This window comes from Sparus aurata, chromosome 16 (assembly GCF_900880675.1).
Source record: "Sparus aurata chromosome 16, fSpaAur1.1, whole genome shotgun sequence".
In the NCBI taxonomy this organism is placed as follows: Eukaryota; Metazoa; Chordata; class Actinopteri; order Spariformes; family Sparidae; genus Sparus; species Sparus aurata.
The window spans coordinates 21,616,363-21,632,641 of record NC_044202.1 but is presented as its reverse complement, the minus strand read 5'-3'; the positions used below and the strand labels follow the sequence as shown (position 1 = coordinate 21,632,641).

Genomic DNA, 16,279 nt, shown 5'->3' with positions numbered 1-16,279 from the left:
GCCGTCTATGGCAGGGTTCACAGATAGGGTCTGGCGGACTTAAATATATAGTCAAATACGAGAGCCCAGAGGGAGTGTAGACGGGGGCATAGCCACAGCTGGTGAGCAAGTGTACCTGTGTCCTGTTTACACGTAATGCACAAGAGGCAAATGTAAGGATACAGTGACCAATGTGGTGCGCTATAGGCAAGATTTTAGCCGGCGCCACCAGATCAAACTCAGGAGGCAGGATTGGGGAAAAAAACAGAAAGGTGAGCTTTATTTACAAAAGCTGAGATATACAAAAAACAGGTACACAGACGAAAATGAGTCCAAGGACCAAAACAAAGTAGAAAATAAAACAGCTCAACAAAGTACAGCAGAAAAGCAAAGTTCAAATAAAACACAGAAAATCCAGAAGTCAAAATCCAAAAACATACCGCCAGGAAACAGAAGACACGGAAGGAAACACCGGGTAGCACGAGGGGGACATCACACAAAACGAACTGACAAGGAGTGTAGGGAAGACAAAGACAAGACACAAGAGACACAAGAGCGAATGGAATCAAAATACACAAGACAAGACAACAAGACAGCGAACCGTGACAATTTCAGTAGGTAAAAAGGAGTGTTGCAAACCTTTTGAAAGAAGAGTGGGCTGTCCAAGTTGGGGCCATAAACATTTACAGGTGTAATCGGAATAGAGTTTAAAGAGCCAGATACAATTTGAAACCCCCCTTCAGGTTCAGCGACAGATAAATGGATAAAAGGGACATTTTTCCTGAACAATATTGCCACTTTGGCACTATGGTTAGCCTGGTATACCTGGTCGATCCAGCTGACCTTTGTTTTTAATTTTACGTTTGACATGTGTTTCTTACGGAGCCCTGGGCGTGACATGAATGGGGTTTTTTTAGCTCGCAAGTGAGACTTACTATCTTGCATGCGCGAGATAGCAAGTTGCACTTGCGAGACAGTAAGTAAGATGCAGTGGCACTCTGGCTCAAATGATTGAATGAAGTGAACGTTGTGGTGTTAACTCAACAATGATGGGACACTGGATATTGTAACATTGTTCTCAGAAGCAGCATCGTATCGTTCATAGTCGCCATCTTGTTGCACTCTTACCTCTCTACAAGCAGTGTGTTAACTATGACCTGTCTTATGCAACATCGCCCCCTTGTGGTGTAAAGAGCAATCGTATGTCAAACACGTTGCACATTCAGACAGAAACTCGTTCAGGACGAGATTTTAACTGAATTTACAGGATCTGTAACTGAAGTTCAGCTGGACAAAAACCTGCCTCGTTCTCAGAGTCCTGACTGAGTGAAATGTGACCAAGTGGACATGAAACACATGTTGATCTGATTCAGTGTGACGTCACTGCCTGATGACATCATCATCTCTGATGTCTGTCCAGAACAGACGTTGAGAAATCCAATAAGAATTCAGATACAGTAGCCCATTAAGAACTCCCTTAAGAATCTTCATGTTTTAAGTTTTTCCTCAGTATCGCAGTGATCCGGTGATAGTTGTCTGTTCATCCATGAGAACAATGCTAAAAGGATGTGCCAACAGCTAATTCTGCTAACTTTGAATGAACACTGTTTGAATGAATGGTCACACACCCGCCTGTGCGTTGCTGTTAGCATGTTAACATCTATCGGATTTGGACCTCCTCCTTCTTCACATGAAAATCAGATGTAGTTTTTAGCTGATAATGATGAGGTCTTTAAACAGGAAAGGATGATTTGAAATTGTCCTCTTCTCCACCCGGGTCTCTGGCCACTCCTCCACACAACTGGCCAACAGAAGACTCCACGCTGAAGCTATCAGCATCACCTGGACCAGAGTCATTAGAAGTCAGTTATGATCATTTGATGTCGGCTCATCATTCACTGGTTCAAATCATTCAGAGTGACTCAGATTATCTCTGACCTAAAGTTTCAGTTTACGGGTCAGACTGTGATGTGCAGGCCTATCAATGGCCAGAACAGAACCTTTAACAGGTTTAACCTTAACCCAAGGTTACATTTAGCTCTTGCATCCAGTTCCAGCCTTCTCTCTCTATGAATCAAACACAACTAACATGTTCAAATAAAGACAAAGAAAGAAAAGACAGAAGATTATCAGAACTTCAGCAGAACATTTTATTTGTGTTGTCATCTCTTGAAAATACCAAACAAATTGAAAGGCTGGAAGGTAAAAAAGATTGTCATCTGCATCACTGAGGAGCAAAAGATGTATTTACTGAAATATGACATGTCGGGTCTTTCAGCCCAGAAATACAAGAACTAGTAAAGTAGAAATAGAAAAATATAAAGGACCTACACCAATCACAAGACTCCATCATTCAGCGCATTTTAAAGAGATTCTACCGTTTCTACTACTGTAAATGAAAAAACATGTGAATCCTTTTTGGATTTTACTTTCATCAAAACAAATCTGGACTTCTCTTCACATTATGACTTTAATCACTAAATAATGACTCAAAGTTATCCAATAATTTTTATTTCCCAACATTTTTCCTCATGATTTCAACTTTTTATCTTTTATTACGATTTATAATGAGAATATTCCTTAATCAAGCTCACTTTTAATTTGAATCCTTTTTTACTGAAGTGGAAAAAATGAGCTTCCACAGTTTTCACTAGTTTCATTGAGTTTTAACTCCTCAGAGTGAATATGTCAAACACGTCAGTTTCTGAACCACAGATGATTTTAAGGGAATTAATACATGACAACTTGAATAAAGATTGATTTACAAATATGTAAAAAAGATCCTAAAAAGTGGATCTGACCAATGAAACTGAAACATCAGCACAACTGCGAGCTGGCTCTGATCCATTTCTGGTGAGCGGACAGATAAACATTAAATGGTATCGTTACTCCAGTTGTTATAGTTTTTCTCCGCTGCAAAAAATAATTCTGGCACTTCTGTCACAAGATAAAACAGAGAAGTTGATTATTGTTGATGAAATTTAAAGTCATGACTGCAGAATTAATCAGCAGTTCACTGAAACTCCTCGGTACCACACAGGTTCTGACAAATCTTAATTGCTTCATGACATAAGTGTCGAGGTGGTGCTGGAGGTCACTGGCTAAGAATCTCCACGCTGATCCCAGACATGTGGTTCCTCTTGCAGATTCTCTTGTGAGATTTGAGGCCACCAGGCCTAGCAAAGCTTTTCCCACATTGGTCACACCCGTATGGTTTTTCACCGGAGTGAACAATTTGGTGTTTTTTTAAATAACCTGAAGCAGCAAAGGCTTTGTCACATCGGTCACAGGGGTAGGGTTTCTCTCCACCGTGAATGTATTGATGCTTTTTTAGCTGAGCTAACAGAAGAAAACTTTTCCCACACTGGTCACACTGATGCGGTCTCTCTCCACGGTGCATTTTAAGGTGGATTGCCCAGCTGCCTTGAGCGTTGAAGGTTTTCTCACAGTATTCACAGCTGTACGGTTTCACTCCTGTATGCAAACGTAGATGTACCTGAAGGTAACCTCGAGTTTTGAAAGCTTTGCCACACTGGTCACAGCTGTAAGGCCTCTCTCCAGTGTGAACACGTTTGTGGATGTTCAGGTCACCTGATGTTAAGAAGGCTTTGCCACACTGGTCACAGTCGTATGGTCTCTCTCCAGTGTGAGCGCGCCGATGGACTCTGAGGTCACCCGATGTTCGGAAGTGATGGCCACATTCTTCACAGCCGTACGGTTTCTCTCCTGTGTGAATCCGTTGATGGATTTTCAGCGTACTCTTGGACAGGAAAGCTTTCCCGCACTCGTCACAGCTGTGTGGTTTCTCTCCTGTGTGAATGCTCTGATGGGTTTTTAGGGAACGGGATGTAGTAAAGGTTTTCCCACACTGATCACAGCCGTGTTGTTGCTCTCCAGTGTGACCTCTCAGGCCAACGTTTAATTTTCTTGGTGATGTCAGTGTTTTGTCCGACTGCTTCCATCCCTTTGGTCCTCCCTGTTTCTATGGCAACAGGAAGAGAGAGAGAGAGAGAGAGAGAGAGAGAGAGAGAGAGAGAGAGAGAGAGAGAGAGAGAGAGAGAGAGAGAGAGAGAGAGAGAGAATGTCATGGTGTACCCAACTATTCAATACATTAAGTCAACAAGAGAAAATCTTCCACTGATCCTCCAGAGGTGAAGTCCAACTGTTGCAGGGGCATGCAGACAGAAACATCAAAGTCCAGAAAGAAGACTGTTTTACGTCACATGTCACATGATGTGAGGATCTGTGCGCACAGCAGCATCCAACAGTTTGACATGTAAGCAAATAGTTTTTTTTATTATCTAAAACTGCAGAATGCTCCTTTAAGAGGATTCTTGTTGTGGACTACAGCTCCACAGTTTACACCATCATCCTCCACATCCCCCCTCAGTCCTTTGCTGCTCAGCTGGTTGGGATCCCTCCTCCACCCTCAGCCTGAACTCTACGACCCCCCCACCCCACCCCCCCACATTAACACCCTGACCAGACGACTCCACTTTGGCCGAGTGCTGCTGAGACGACCCGGTCCAACACCTCAACAAAAGAGACTTCAGGAGAACAAAAGAGGATGTTCTCCTCCACAGACATGAAGGGGGAGGACAGGACTTCTGACACTTCACACCTGGATGAAAAGGCCCACCACAGACTGCCTCTCTTCAGAGAGCTGCAACAGGCCCAGCTCCGGTTCTACAGGAGTCAGGACGGAGCTCCTAAACCTGGACACTGGAGACCTGGTTTTAATCTGGACCCATGCTGAAAACTACACATCTGCTCTTCAGTGTTTCTTTAACAAAGACTGCTCCTCCTCAAAGAGCTGCAAAAGGCCCGGCTCCGGTTCTACACTTCCTGATATGGTCACAATCATCATCACAATAAATTGTATTCGTCAATATAAAGTCCCCAAAAGGCTCAAAATGGCGTCTTCGACCATTTTCTTTAATACCAAACACTTCATCTAGAGGAACATGTGAGGAGCAGAACCAGACGGTGTTGGACTAAGATGATTGTCAATGATCAGGAAAACTGATTGATTATCTGGACTCAGATCCCTGATGAATTTTGAACCTGCAGGAACTGAAGTTTCTGTCCGCAGCAGAAAGAAGACATGAAGACATCATGGCCACCAGTCAACAACAGGTCCAAACACACCGTCACATTTGTTCTATAGTGACACAAACACGACCAACAGCAACTATTCCACAACAAAGAAGGAAGCGGAAGTGACAGTGTATTTTCTTTTCTTCGGTCTCGTCAAGATGAAACCAGAACCCACAGAGACATTAAGAAATCAGACCAGAACAACATGGCGACCTGATGATACACGTAACTCTCCAGACCACTCCAGTCTTTACTCTCATCATGACGTTGTGACCACTGACCTGAACACCGCTGCTGTCAGACCATGTGCCTTCTGTTCTTCTGTGGTTCTGGTTCTCCATTGTCCAGCAGGTCTCCTCAGCGTCCTGGGCTTGGTCTGGATTCTGTTCTCTGACCTCTTCAGGCTCACACATAAGAGTGTGACGTGGAGGGGCAGTCCTGTCCCGCCCACTGCTCTGATTGGGTCATAGATCTCAGGACCGCCCACGTTTCTTCTTCTGTGTTTTCAGTGTTCTGATCCGACTTAACTGCAGCTTTGAAGAGAAACAAATTACATTAAATATTAAACTTCAGCTTCATTTCACTCAGACAAATAAATGATATAAATATTGAAATCATATTCTATGATTAATTTCACTGTGAAGGATCAAATACTGAGATATTTAATGTCAACAAGGTGAATTACATTAATAATAATGTTGTTGGATTAATTTCAGAGAAATTAAGTGAATCATGTTAAATATATTTATAGATATATTCCAGTTCAGTTATGTAAATAATATTTTTTATTGATTTCGGTGTCAAAGGAAAATAAATGAATGACATGATCAAATAATAATAAGACTCATGAATAATAATGTTCTGTCTCACTGAGGTTTATTTTCATCAGAACTGGTTCAGAATGACACGGGTCAGAAGTTGATGTAACATTTCTTCAGTTTAATGTTCAGTGTGTGTCCACACACAGCTGGTCCAGATCCGGACGTCTTCTTCTGTGGTGTTATTATCATAAACAACGTTCTGCACAGCTTCAGCTACAACAGAAACCTTCCACTGAAACAGAAACTTCAGCTGCTACAGAACCTTCAGCTACAACAGACCCAGAGTGACACATTTATATTCAGAACTTTGGTCCTGGTGACGCTGTTCTGTCTCAGAGACTCAGAGAGAGGAAGAGGAGGATGAAGTTGAAGATGAAGTTGCTATGACCCTGGACTATGATGATGATGATGATGATGATGATTAGGATAAAAATCTACTGATCTGATCTGCCTGCTAAATAAAGACTCTTGAAAATACCAAACAATTAGCAATTATTGACAATTCTCGCCTGGGCCCATGTTCCGCTTTAAGGCCCACAATCACCCCTTATAGTTGGATGATATGGGAGCATTATACATTTCCTGAATTGTTACAGTCCTGTGAATATTTCAGTGTTTGTTATTTGTGTCAGTATTGTTCCTACATGTCACAATGCTATAAAAAATACTACAATTTAGGTGGAAATTGTGGAAAAATAGTTGTTGTTGACATTTTGAAGAGCCCATGTGACAATTGTAATTTTTAGACAGGCCCAAAACTTGGTTTAAATGAAAGCTGTGAATCTACCCTTTAAAATGCTACCAAACATGCTACCAAAGATGTGTAAAGCTCTGAAAAATGAACATAAAGTAGGATATGCACCCGTGCCTGGAGGCCTATTTATTGTAGGGTGTATTTAATCTGGTTGATCTTAACTGAACCCTTTGAAAGCACGGCCCCCTGCACACCCTCAGTTTTTAACACTGTATTTAACTTGTCATGACTGTAGATCTGTTTGTTGTGTTCTTGTCTGGTTTTGTCTTGTGGTTTCTTGTATTTGATTTCCATGTCTTTGTATCTTGTCTTGTGTCTTGTTTTTCCATGCCCTCATGTGTCCTTTAAGTTCTCCTGTGTATTTTCCTTATGTTCTTCCCTCTGGCTCCCTCTGTCTATTGCCCTGTTCCCTTCATGTTCTCATGTGCTCCTCCCCTTCGTTATCTCACCTGTTGGTCCACCTCACCTGTTCCTCGTCTTGTCATCAGTGTCTGTGTATTTAGTGTTCCTCTGTGTTCCCTTCACTCCTTGTCTGGTCATTGTTTGTTCTTGTAAGCCTCTGTCTGTGTCCATGTTCCAGTTCTTGTGCCTGCTCCTGTCTGTTCCTTGTTCCCCCATGAGATGTGTTCTTTGGATTTTGATTTCTGGTTTTCTGACGTTTGAGTTGAATGTTGATTTTTTTCTTTGTACTTTGTCTTGTCTTTTAGTTGCTACTTTGCCTTGCTGTTTTTGGTTGCTACTTTGCCTCTTGCCCCGTTTTGTCTGCTTCAGTTTTTTGTGTTCAGCTTTAAAATAAAGCTCGCCTTTTTGTTTCCCCATATCCTTGCCTCTCGTGTAACTGCATTTGGGCCACCTTCCCCTTTCCATAGTCTTCCCTTTAACCCCCTGCCTGACATAACTTTTAAAAGCACAGTTCAGTTTGACTGTTACCTGAAGAGACTTTTGTTCAGTAGTTGACATTGAGCATTCACTGTACACAATTTTAGTCTATATTTATTATGTAGGTTGGGGGTTTGTAACCATTTTACTGCCAGAACCGCCACGACATTAACAAAAACATCAGTGTTGTAAAAGGCAGAAAACGTATGTGTCATGAAAAGAAACAGAAGTTAAATAATTCATATCAAACGTGATATGGGTGGATGTCTCTGTTTGAATCATTTTTTAATCTGATTCAGATAAAATATTATGTTTTCATGCCAGTATCTCTCACATTTGTTTCAGGAGGCTCTTTTAGCAGCTTCACAATCTTACTAGAAGTGGGTCACACAGTGTTGGACCGCCACTGTTCCCGGTCCGGACCTGGGGCGTCATGTATCAATGTTGCGTACGCCATTTTCCACGCCAACGTTCAGATGTATCAAAAGTGAAATGACCGTGGAAATGTGCGGTGCGCCACGCAAGCTTCATGGCTGGCGTACGCACGTTTCTACAGCTATTGTTCCTTTGGCGACACTCGGAGGTGATGCTGGGAAACTGTTAATAATGTGAAAACAATTGATCCTCAGTGTAATGCGCACATCAGAGACACATTAATGGACAATTAAAACACACGTGTTTGCAATCATATGGATGGATATAAAAGCATGCGCAAAGTGATGAAAAAATGGCATTAACAATGGCAGCCTTGGCCTTGTTGGAAGACATCGCAAATGGTTATATCAGACGTGAGAGGGTGTTTAGAGAACGGGAAGATCTGTTGGCAAATGACGACAACTGGCTCATGAGTCGTTTCAGGTTGCCGAGGCCAGTGTTACTGGAGCTGTGCGCAGAGCTGCTGGCCGGCCCTAGAACGAAACACAGCCAGGAGCCAGGGGTTGTCCGTGCCCACACAGGTGCTGACCACTCTGGGGTTTCTGGCAACAGGAGCCTTCCAGAGGGAACTGGCCGACCAGTCAGGAGTGTGCCAGTCCACTCTGAGCCGAGCCATGCCAGCTGTGTGGTACGGGATCATAAGACTGTCATCCAGGTACATCAAATTTCCATACAATGCTGTTGAACAGGCCAGCATTAAAGCGCAATTTGCAGCAAGAGCCGGTTTCCCTAATGTAATCGGAGCTATTGACTGCACACATGTTGCTATAAAAGCGCCATCACAGGATGAATTTGTTTTTGTCAACAGGAAACATTTTCATTCAATAAATATTCAAATAATATGTGATGCGCAAATGCAGCTCACCAACATCGTGACAAGGTGGCCTGGTTCAACGCATGACTCGTTCATTCTAACCAATAGCATGGATGGTAACAGGCTGGAGGCTGGCACGGTGCGCGTTGGGTGGCTTCTCGGCGAGTAAATAATTTATCCGTTTAAATGCGCCCCGAATTTAAACCAGCACAATGCCCGTTTGGGCACGTGCATTCAAATATGTGTATTTGTTTTTTCCCTGGTGAAAATAGAGTGGCAGAGCTATCTAGTAAGCCTTTATTTGTCTCCTTGTGTTCAGTATTTGTGTAAATAAACGCCTGCGTAAAGTTGGAAATGTCACACTGCAGTAGCCACGGCGCACCTCTGCAGTCATTAATATAAGTGTGATCAGTCTTGTCAATCCTTGTAATGAAATTGTTTTGTCCTGTTTGTTTTCCCACGAACGATATACACACACACGAGGTGCATGAACAAAGGAAACTAAATCTATTTCACATGTTGTAATCTTCCTTCATTTGACTCCAGGGGACAGTGGTTACCCCCTGAGAACGTGGCTGTTGACCCCTCTCACTAACCCCGGCACCGACCAAGAGAGGAGGTACAACGACCGCCATTCCCGAACTCGGAAAGTGGTGGAGAGGGCACCTGGCCTATTGAAGGGGCGCTGGCGCTGTCTAGACAGGTCGGGTGGGGTGCTGCTGTACACACCTGAGAAGGTGTGCCGCATCGTGCTGGCCTGTGGTGTCCTGCACAATGTGGCACACCTCCATGGCATACCACTGCCAGAGCACATCCCCAGCAGCATCTGATTTCAACGATGTAAAGGGGCAAGGACACAATTTACTTTTTAAGTGCATTTATTGCGTGACATATCTCCCAGTGCATTGACAATTTGATCTAGACGATCACTGACGCCACGGATTGCTCTCACTATTTCCTCCTGTGATTCCAGCACAGCTTGTGAGAGGACACGGACAGTCGGGCGGACGTCAGCAGCTGGCGTGGAGTCGCCGGGGCGCGTGGTGCTGGAGGAGCCAGTGGAGACGCCAGGGTGCGAGGTGGAGGTGCTGGTGGAGGAGCCAGGGTGCGAGGTGGAGGTGCTGGAGGAGGAGCCAGGGCGCACGGTGCAGAGGGAGGAGCCCTCTCCTGGCTCATCGTCTATTGAGAAATAATAATTAAAAAAATAAGTAATTAAACATGAGTCAATGCGTTTATATCCTGTCAACTTTACGCACGAGCATGTGTAATGTGAGCAGCCTATTGTACGAAAAGTATGACATTTCTGAGTTTAACACATTTACCTTGGGGACGATCTGTGTCGCCTTCATGGGCCCCCACAACTCAGCTTAGAGCTGTGTCCCCCACAATAGCCGCCACTCTCTGATCAAAGGGGTCAGTTCCTCCCCTCCTGTCCCCCCCGCCCGTTGCGGTGATGCTTCGGTGGTGGGCCGAAATCCTCCGCTTCACCTCCACCTTCACGTCGGACCATTTTTTTTTTTCAGTGGGTGTGCGCTGCTCCGACCCCACAGCGTTCACTGCCTCACACACACGCTCCCACTCAAATTTCTTTTTTGTGTTTATCCCTGAAGAGAGGCTACCAAATAACACAGCTCTTCGGGTCTCCACTTCATTTAATAAAATTTTGAGCTCAGACTCGTTGAAGTTGCGCTTCTTACCTTTACTCATCGTTTAAATCTGATGGTGCAGAGAGGGAATCGCTGGTGCAGGCCCCATTTAAATCGATTTGCATATTTAAATAGGGGTGTGGACAGGGAGGAGTTTAGCACTTCTACATGTGCGCTCAATTCCACGTTGATTGGGATGTACAAAGGAAAAGTGCTTGGATCCATGCCTATGCACACTTTGATACATCTGATTTTTTTTTTTTTGGTGCGTACGACAGTTTCTGGATTCTAGCGTACGCCATGTTTCAGTAGGAAATCCAAGCAAGTCTTAGTACATGAAGCCCCTGGTCTCGGTTGAGGTGGACCCCACGACAATGCAATCTGACACTGGTGTTTGTCACAGGTTGACCATTTCTGGGGTGGACATGTGCAACTGTGACAACACTTGAGAGTCTGAGGCCCAGTTTAGGAAACACTGAGGGTCTTTAGAATATTCTGGGACGGCAGACAAAACAGACGCTTTCATGGCCACGAGAACATGATGCATGTGCTGCAGCTGTCTGGTGCATGCAGAGCTGCAGGGATACGAACAACAAAATGGATTCTTTTCTACATTGTTCACTTTGAAGCATCCAGCTGACATCATGGATTAATATCCACTCACTTGCTGTGTCTCAGTTCATGGTCTGCATCCTTTGAAGGACCCAGCCTTTGCAGTCTTCAAAGGTGAGTCCTTCGGAGAGACCTGCAATGCCGCGTCAACTGTTGTTAACTGGTGCGGTCTAGCATTTTGAGCATTTCCTGGTTGCGTTGCGTCATGTTTACCCTTACCTCACGATTTCTGCCGCCCAGGCCAGCAAACGTGATGATCTACGCCATGCAATGTTGCCATTTTCTTTCTTTCTTTCCTCTTTTTTAGGCGCGTAAGAATCTTGGGATACATGAGGCCACGAAGGATAGTAGCCGTGCATCCTCCAAAAAAAAAGAGGCCGCTTTGTGGGCTTGCATTTGGGCAAGCCTTTGAATTGGGAAAGCCTTCACGTGGCGTTGTGACATAATTGGCCTTCAAATGCGGCCCTCAAAGGATGCAGACCCTGAACTGAGACACAGCAACAATTTTTTTAGCTTTCACATTGTGCCCAGGGTTCTGTCTGTCAGGCTCCGCTGGTACCGCTCACAATCTGATGCTTTTTATTCTGTTTCCATCACAACCCTTTGTTCTTTATTCTTATGTCATTAACACTTTTATTTAAATCAACCTTCACAGGCATCATTGTGCATTTGATCTTTTATAATTATTCATTTTATTGCAGTTGGTGTCCATCGGTCTCCAAACCTGTCTGTGGTTTCCTCAATCACCTGTGAAGCACTTTGAATCACATGTTAATATGTTTGAATGTATCAATAAAGTCCAACTGGTTGAATTTTTTACATGTAGACAGTGATGAAACAAACAACAGGTATCATAAGTATCGAGGCGAGTTAGAAACAAACGTCACAGACATCAAAATGTTTGGATTAAAGAAAAGTCATGAATATCACATGAAGTAGAAAACTTTCCTCTTCTGAAGGAAACGTGGAATCTGTGCATGTGATGCTCACCATGAGCCACACGTGCAACAATCAACGTCCTGTAAGTGGTTTGCTGCCATAGTCAGTCACATGTGATCTGCAGTGTTGGGGCTCGTTACTCAAAAAAGTTATATATTACACATTACTCTCAAAAATAGCAGTGCCTTACATTACATAATTATTCCCTGAAGAAAGTAATTAGTTACATTACTCGTTACATTCATGTTGTTCCACGGTTCCTTAGCAACAAGCTTTGTGTGTGCGTGCTGTCTCTGTAGGTGCTTCGTTAAGTTTGAGGTAGTGTTAGCAGCTGTGGAGAGAAGTTTCCAACACGGACAAAGTGTGCAACTTACAGTCAAGTTATTTTCCTTACGTTCAACAAATTCAAAGTAATGTTTGTGTCTCCAACCGTCAAAAGTGGCTTTATGCAGCGGGGGGACTTCAGGCAAGTCGCATGCAGCAGCATGTTCTGCTCGTGCTGTTGAAGCTGCCATTGTTATCCCATCTCCCCTTGCGAGTGGCGACTAATCAATCGGTGATGCTGAAAGATACCTCGTGCCAAACCCCAACCAATCACTGTTCCATTATCCCTCTTGACATCTTTTGTTCTGTTTTCTGAGCTTTACTGCTTTTATTTGTTGTCTTTAAGCTGTTTATTGTCCTTTATTTTTGTTACTGCTCGTAATCTTTTCACCAGTCGTCTTCTAATCCTCCTTCATTGATTTATACTTTCAGTCCTTTTTTTGTTATCGTTCGATTTTGCCTGTTCTATCTCTTTTATCCTTTTACTGACTGTTTGTGTTTCTACATATTCTGTTCTGCCTTCTTGTTTTAACCTCAGACAAACTTCCTTGTGTTCATCTCCACTCTTCCCTCTTTATTGTCACATTGTAGTCCTGAGTTTCCTGCTTTTGCTTGATTGTCAGAGGACTTTGTAAACTCTGTTTAGATAAAGTTAATTACAGTAAATATGATATATTTGTGAGAAGCCTCAGCTTTAAGTTCTGAGTCGCTGTCTCCTTATTCAGCATTATTCTGCTGGAATTGTTGTACGCTGGCTCTCTCTGCTGGTGAAAAGAAACCACAGCTGTTGCGTACACAGTGAGTTCATGTCACACTGTCCAGTATACATATTTCAGTCTGTTACATTTCACTGCACATATTTCACTTTTTGTCATCCTGGAATCAAATGGGGTAAATGTTCAGCGGTGTTCTTTAAAATCAGCAGGACGTCTTTTATCAATGCTGCCACCACGCTGTTTTATTTCACAGTGGTGGACAGTAACGGAGTACATTTACTTGAGTACTGTACTTAAGTACATATCCAGAGGATTTGTACTTTACTTGAGTATTAGATTTCTTTGGTACTTATTACTCTTACTTGAATACATTTCCAAGACAAATATTTTTACTTTTACTCGAGTTAATTTCTAGGAAGGCTGACAAGTACTCATTACTTTCAGGTCTGCTGGGTTTTTTTTTTTTTTCTGAAATACTATTGGAAAAATTTTGTGTTTGTCAAAGAAGGAAACCTATCACAGTGCACGCTCTCCACTGGGATCTATGTAAAAGCGGAACTACGTCATCCCTCCCCATAAGGATACCACCAAAGTAGCCACGCTCTCGACTGCATTTGTCAACACAAAACCGCGACAATGGCTGCATCAGATGTAGTTTTTAGTAAAGCAGTGATTCTCAACCAGTGGTCTGGGGACAACATTGGTCTTTGAGGGGGTTCCAGTTCCCAACTTAGCTAAATGATAGAGAGTTAGTTGGACGGTGTGATTGTTAATAAACATCTGCATCTGCAACATCTGCTGTCCTCCTGTGATCCCATTCATTTTATTTGTTTTTCTAGGTGTTTCTGCAGGCTTTATATAACATTGTGGTTCTAAAAGCAAGCACATCTGTGCAGGTGGTTTCAAAGAGTTCATTCTCAGAAACAAGAGTTAAAAGCTCCTTAAATTCATTTAGAAAAAATTATAGTAATTCATTGATGTGAAAAATAAGAAATTTACTCTAACTCTTACTTTTACTTAAAGTAAATTTAAAAGCATGTACTTTTGGATACTTAAGTACCTTTAAGAGCAAGTACTTTTTTACTCTTACTCGAGTAACATGTCGACTGAGCTACTTTTACTTGTAACGGAGTAAATTTTGACCAGTAGTATTTGTACTCTTACTCAAGTACTAGGGTCGAGTATTCTGTCCATCTCTGTTATTTCAACATGTATCCTCTGTTTTATTATCATCCACATTGCTCTTTATTTATTGTGTTATTTAGAAATGTCTGCTCTTATTGGCCTCAACTTTGACATGTTTAATCACGTTTCAACATCGTAAAAGCCCTTTTTAACTGTGAAAACTTCTGTATGAATACAGCTTATTACTATCATTATTATTGCACATGCAGTGGATGTGACGTCATCAGTTACTCGTCCTTCCTTTCTTACCGGTTCTGACTCCAGGCTTGAACCCACAACCTCAGAACCTCACAGAACTTCTTCAGCACACTGAGCGGCCGAGTCGGCAGCTTGTCCGTTCTGTGTGGACTATTTGGTCTCTGGCTCTTTAATCTGTCTCCTGCTGTTGCACTTTAAAACTGGTCTGTAACAAGTGGAGCCACCGGGCCAGACAGAGAAAGACTTTCCTCACAGCTGTTTAGTTTCGTGGACGAGATTCAAATCCAACAAACACCCTCAAAATACAGCTGGACTTCAACAGCCACAAAACACTGAGAGAAATGATTGTCATTAATGATCATCACGATGGAGGGCAAACTTTGGTTTCAACATTAGAAACACATGAAACAGGTCAGAGTGTTTCAGGTGGCGTGTTGAGTACATTTGATCATATTTTACTGTCCATTTACGTGATTCTTCATGATAAAAGTTACAGAGGAGTCAATATTTTCTGTTTCTTACATTTCACTAATATTTCTTGATTTTATTGGAACAAGAGCCAGAATTCAAAACAACACATGACAGAAAGTACAAGTCAACAACATTTTCACAGTTTACTGGAAGTGGAAGAAGTTTAAAATGTAAATGAGGAATCTTCTCAATCAGTTTGAATCATTTTGTACAAAGTTCACTGATTAATGTATTATAAGAAGCTGAAAGATTGATGTGTCTGTGATCCTGTACAAACTTATCTGTTCAGCACTGACAGTGTTTCTGTGACAGGAGAAACAACACACACTGAAGAACCAGGCCAGAACCCAAATCCAAGATACAGTGGTTCAGTGAATGTGGTGTTGAAGGTGTGGAGGTGGATCAGTGAGTCAGAGGAGACTCTGTAGAAGGACAGAGTGCCAGCAGGACAGTCCACATACGCTGCTACTCTACCAGAAAAGGAGAAGGAGGAAGAGGAAGAGGAAGAGGACGAGGACGAGGAGATGGCAGCGGCGATGAATGTTTGTCTGTTATTGTGGCAGATATAGTAACGACCATTAAAGCACCTCAGACTCCAGGACTGATCATTCATTCCAAACTCACAGTCTCTACTGTCTCCTCTCCTTCTGATTCCTCTGTAACTCACTGATATAGAAACATCTTCTCTCCATTCGACCTCCCAGTAACAGCGACCAGTAAGACCAGTTCTGCACAGCAGCTGAGGACACCAGTACTCAAACCTCTCTGGATGATCAGGATATGACTGATCCTCCTCCACACATGTCATCTTCCTGTTGTTGTCAGACAGTTGGATCTTTCTGTTGACTGTGTTTGTGTCGACTGTGAGCTCACATGAATCTGATAGAGAGAAAAAGACACAACACAGCAGCAGTTGTTAACATATCATCAATGTGATAATAACATCACAGATGTGAATGACTGATGTCACAGTGTGAAGCTGCTTTGAATGCTTTTTCATGAATTAGATTAAAAACACACTCACGCTTCCTCAGACCTGGTGTCAACCATTGGACTCCAGCAGGCTCCACCCTGAAAGGAGGAGAGGGGTCAGAGCAGCACATCCTCTTTCAGCATGCAAACATGGACATGACATGACTCTCATTCACAGAAACACAACATGTCCATCAGGCCTGTTTCTCCTTGTTCTCCCTGAACCTTTTCAGGGCTTTTCTGAATCTCACCTGCAAAGTCTGCCTTTTGTTCTTGTGTTTCTGCTGCTTTGTTTTACTGTGCAAATAAACACTTACAATTCATACGTAATAAATCGATAAGAAAACATTGGAGATTGGTTCCCGACCTCTGCCAGAAAACCAAGTGATCTTTATCTCATCTTATAATCTTCCCCTCTTCACTCGTAACTCTTGGCT

The 16,279-nt window shown here is 42.8% G+C and overlaps 1 protein-coding gene across 2 annotated transcripts; it reads right to left on the bottom strand.

Moving 5' to 3' along the window:
* Window positions 1-2,105: 2,105 nt before the first annotated feature.
* On the bottom strand, window positions 2,106-5,466 carry LOC115566147 (zinc finger protein 239-like). Of its 2 annotated transcripts, none has more exons than XM_030391873.1 (2): window positions 5,358-5,466; window positions 2,106-3,961 (listed from the first exon to the last, which is right to left on the bottom strand). In XM_030391873.1, the coding sequence occupies exons 1-2, from the start codon at window positions 5,415-5,417 to the stop codon at window positions 3,074-3,076; spliced, it is 948 nt and encodes a 315-aa protein (XP_030247733.1). In that variant the 5' UTR covers window positions 5,418-5,466; the 3' UTR covers window positions 2,106-3,073. The 2 variants fall into 2 exon arrangements, with proteins under 2 accessions (XP_030247733.1, XP_030247734.1); XM_030391874.1 differs by having other exon boundaries at window positions 2,106-3,955; window positions 5,358-5,463.
* Between the last annotated feature and the right edge of the window lie 10,813 nt (window positions 5,467-16,279).

Coding starts and splice junctions, on each gene's coding strand:
- LOC115566147 (XM_030391873.1), bottom strand. CDS start 5,417: ATGGAGAACCAGAACCACAGAAGAACAGAAGGCACATGGTCTGACAGC. Junction 3,962..5,357: donor CTGACAGCAGCGGTGTTCAG/GTCAGTGGTCAC, acceptor CTGTTGCCATAG/AAACAGGGAGGACCAAAGGG.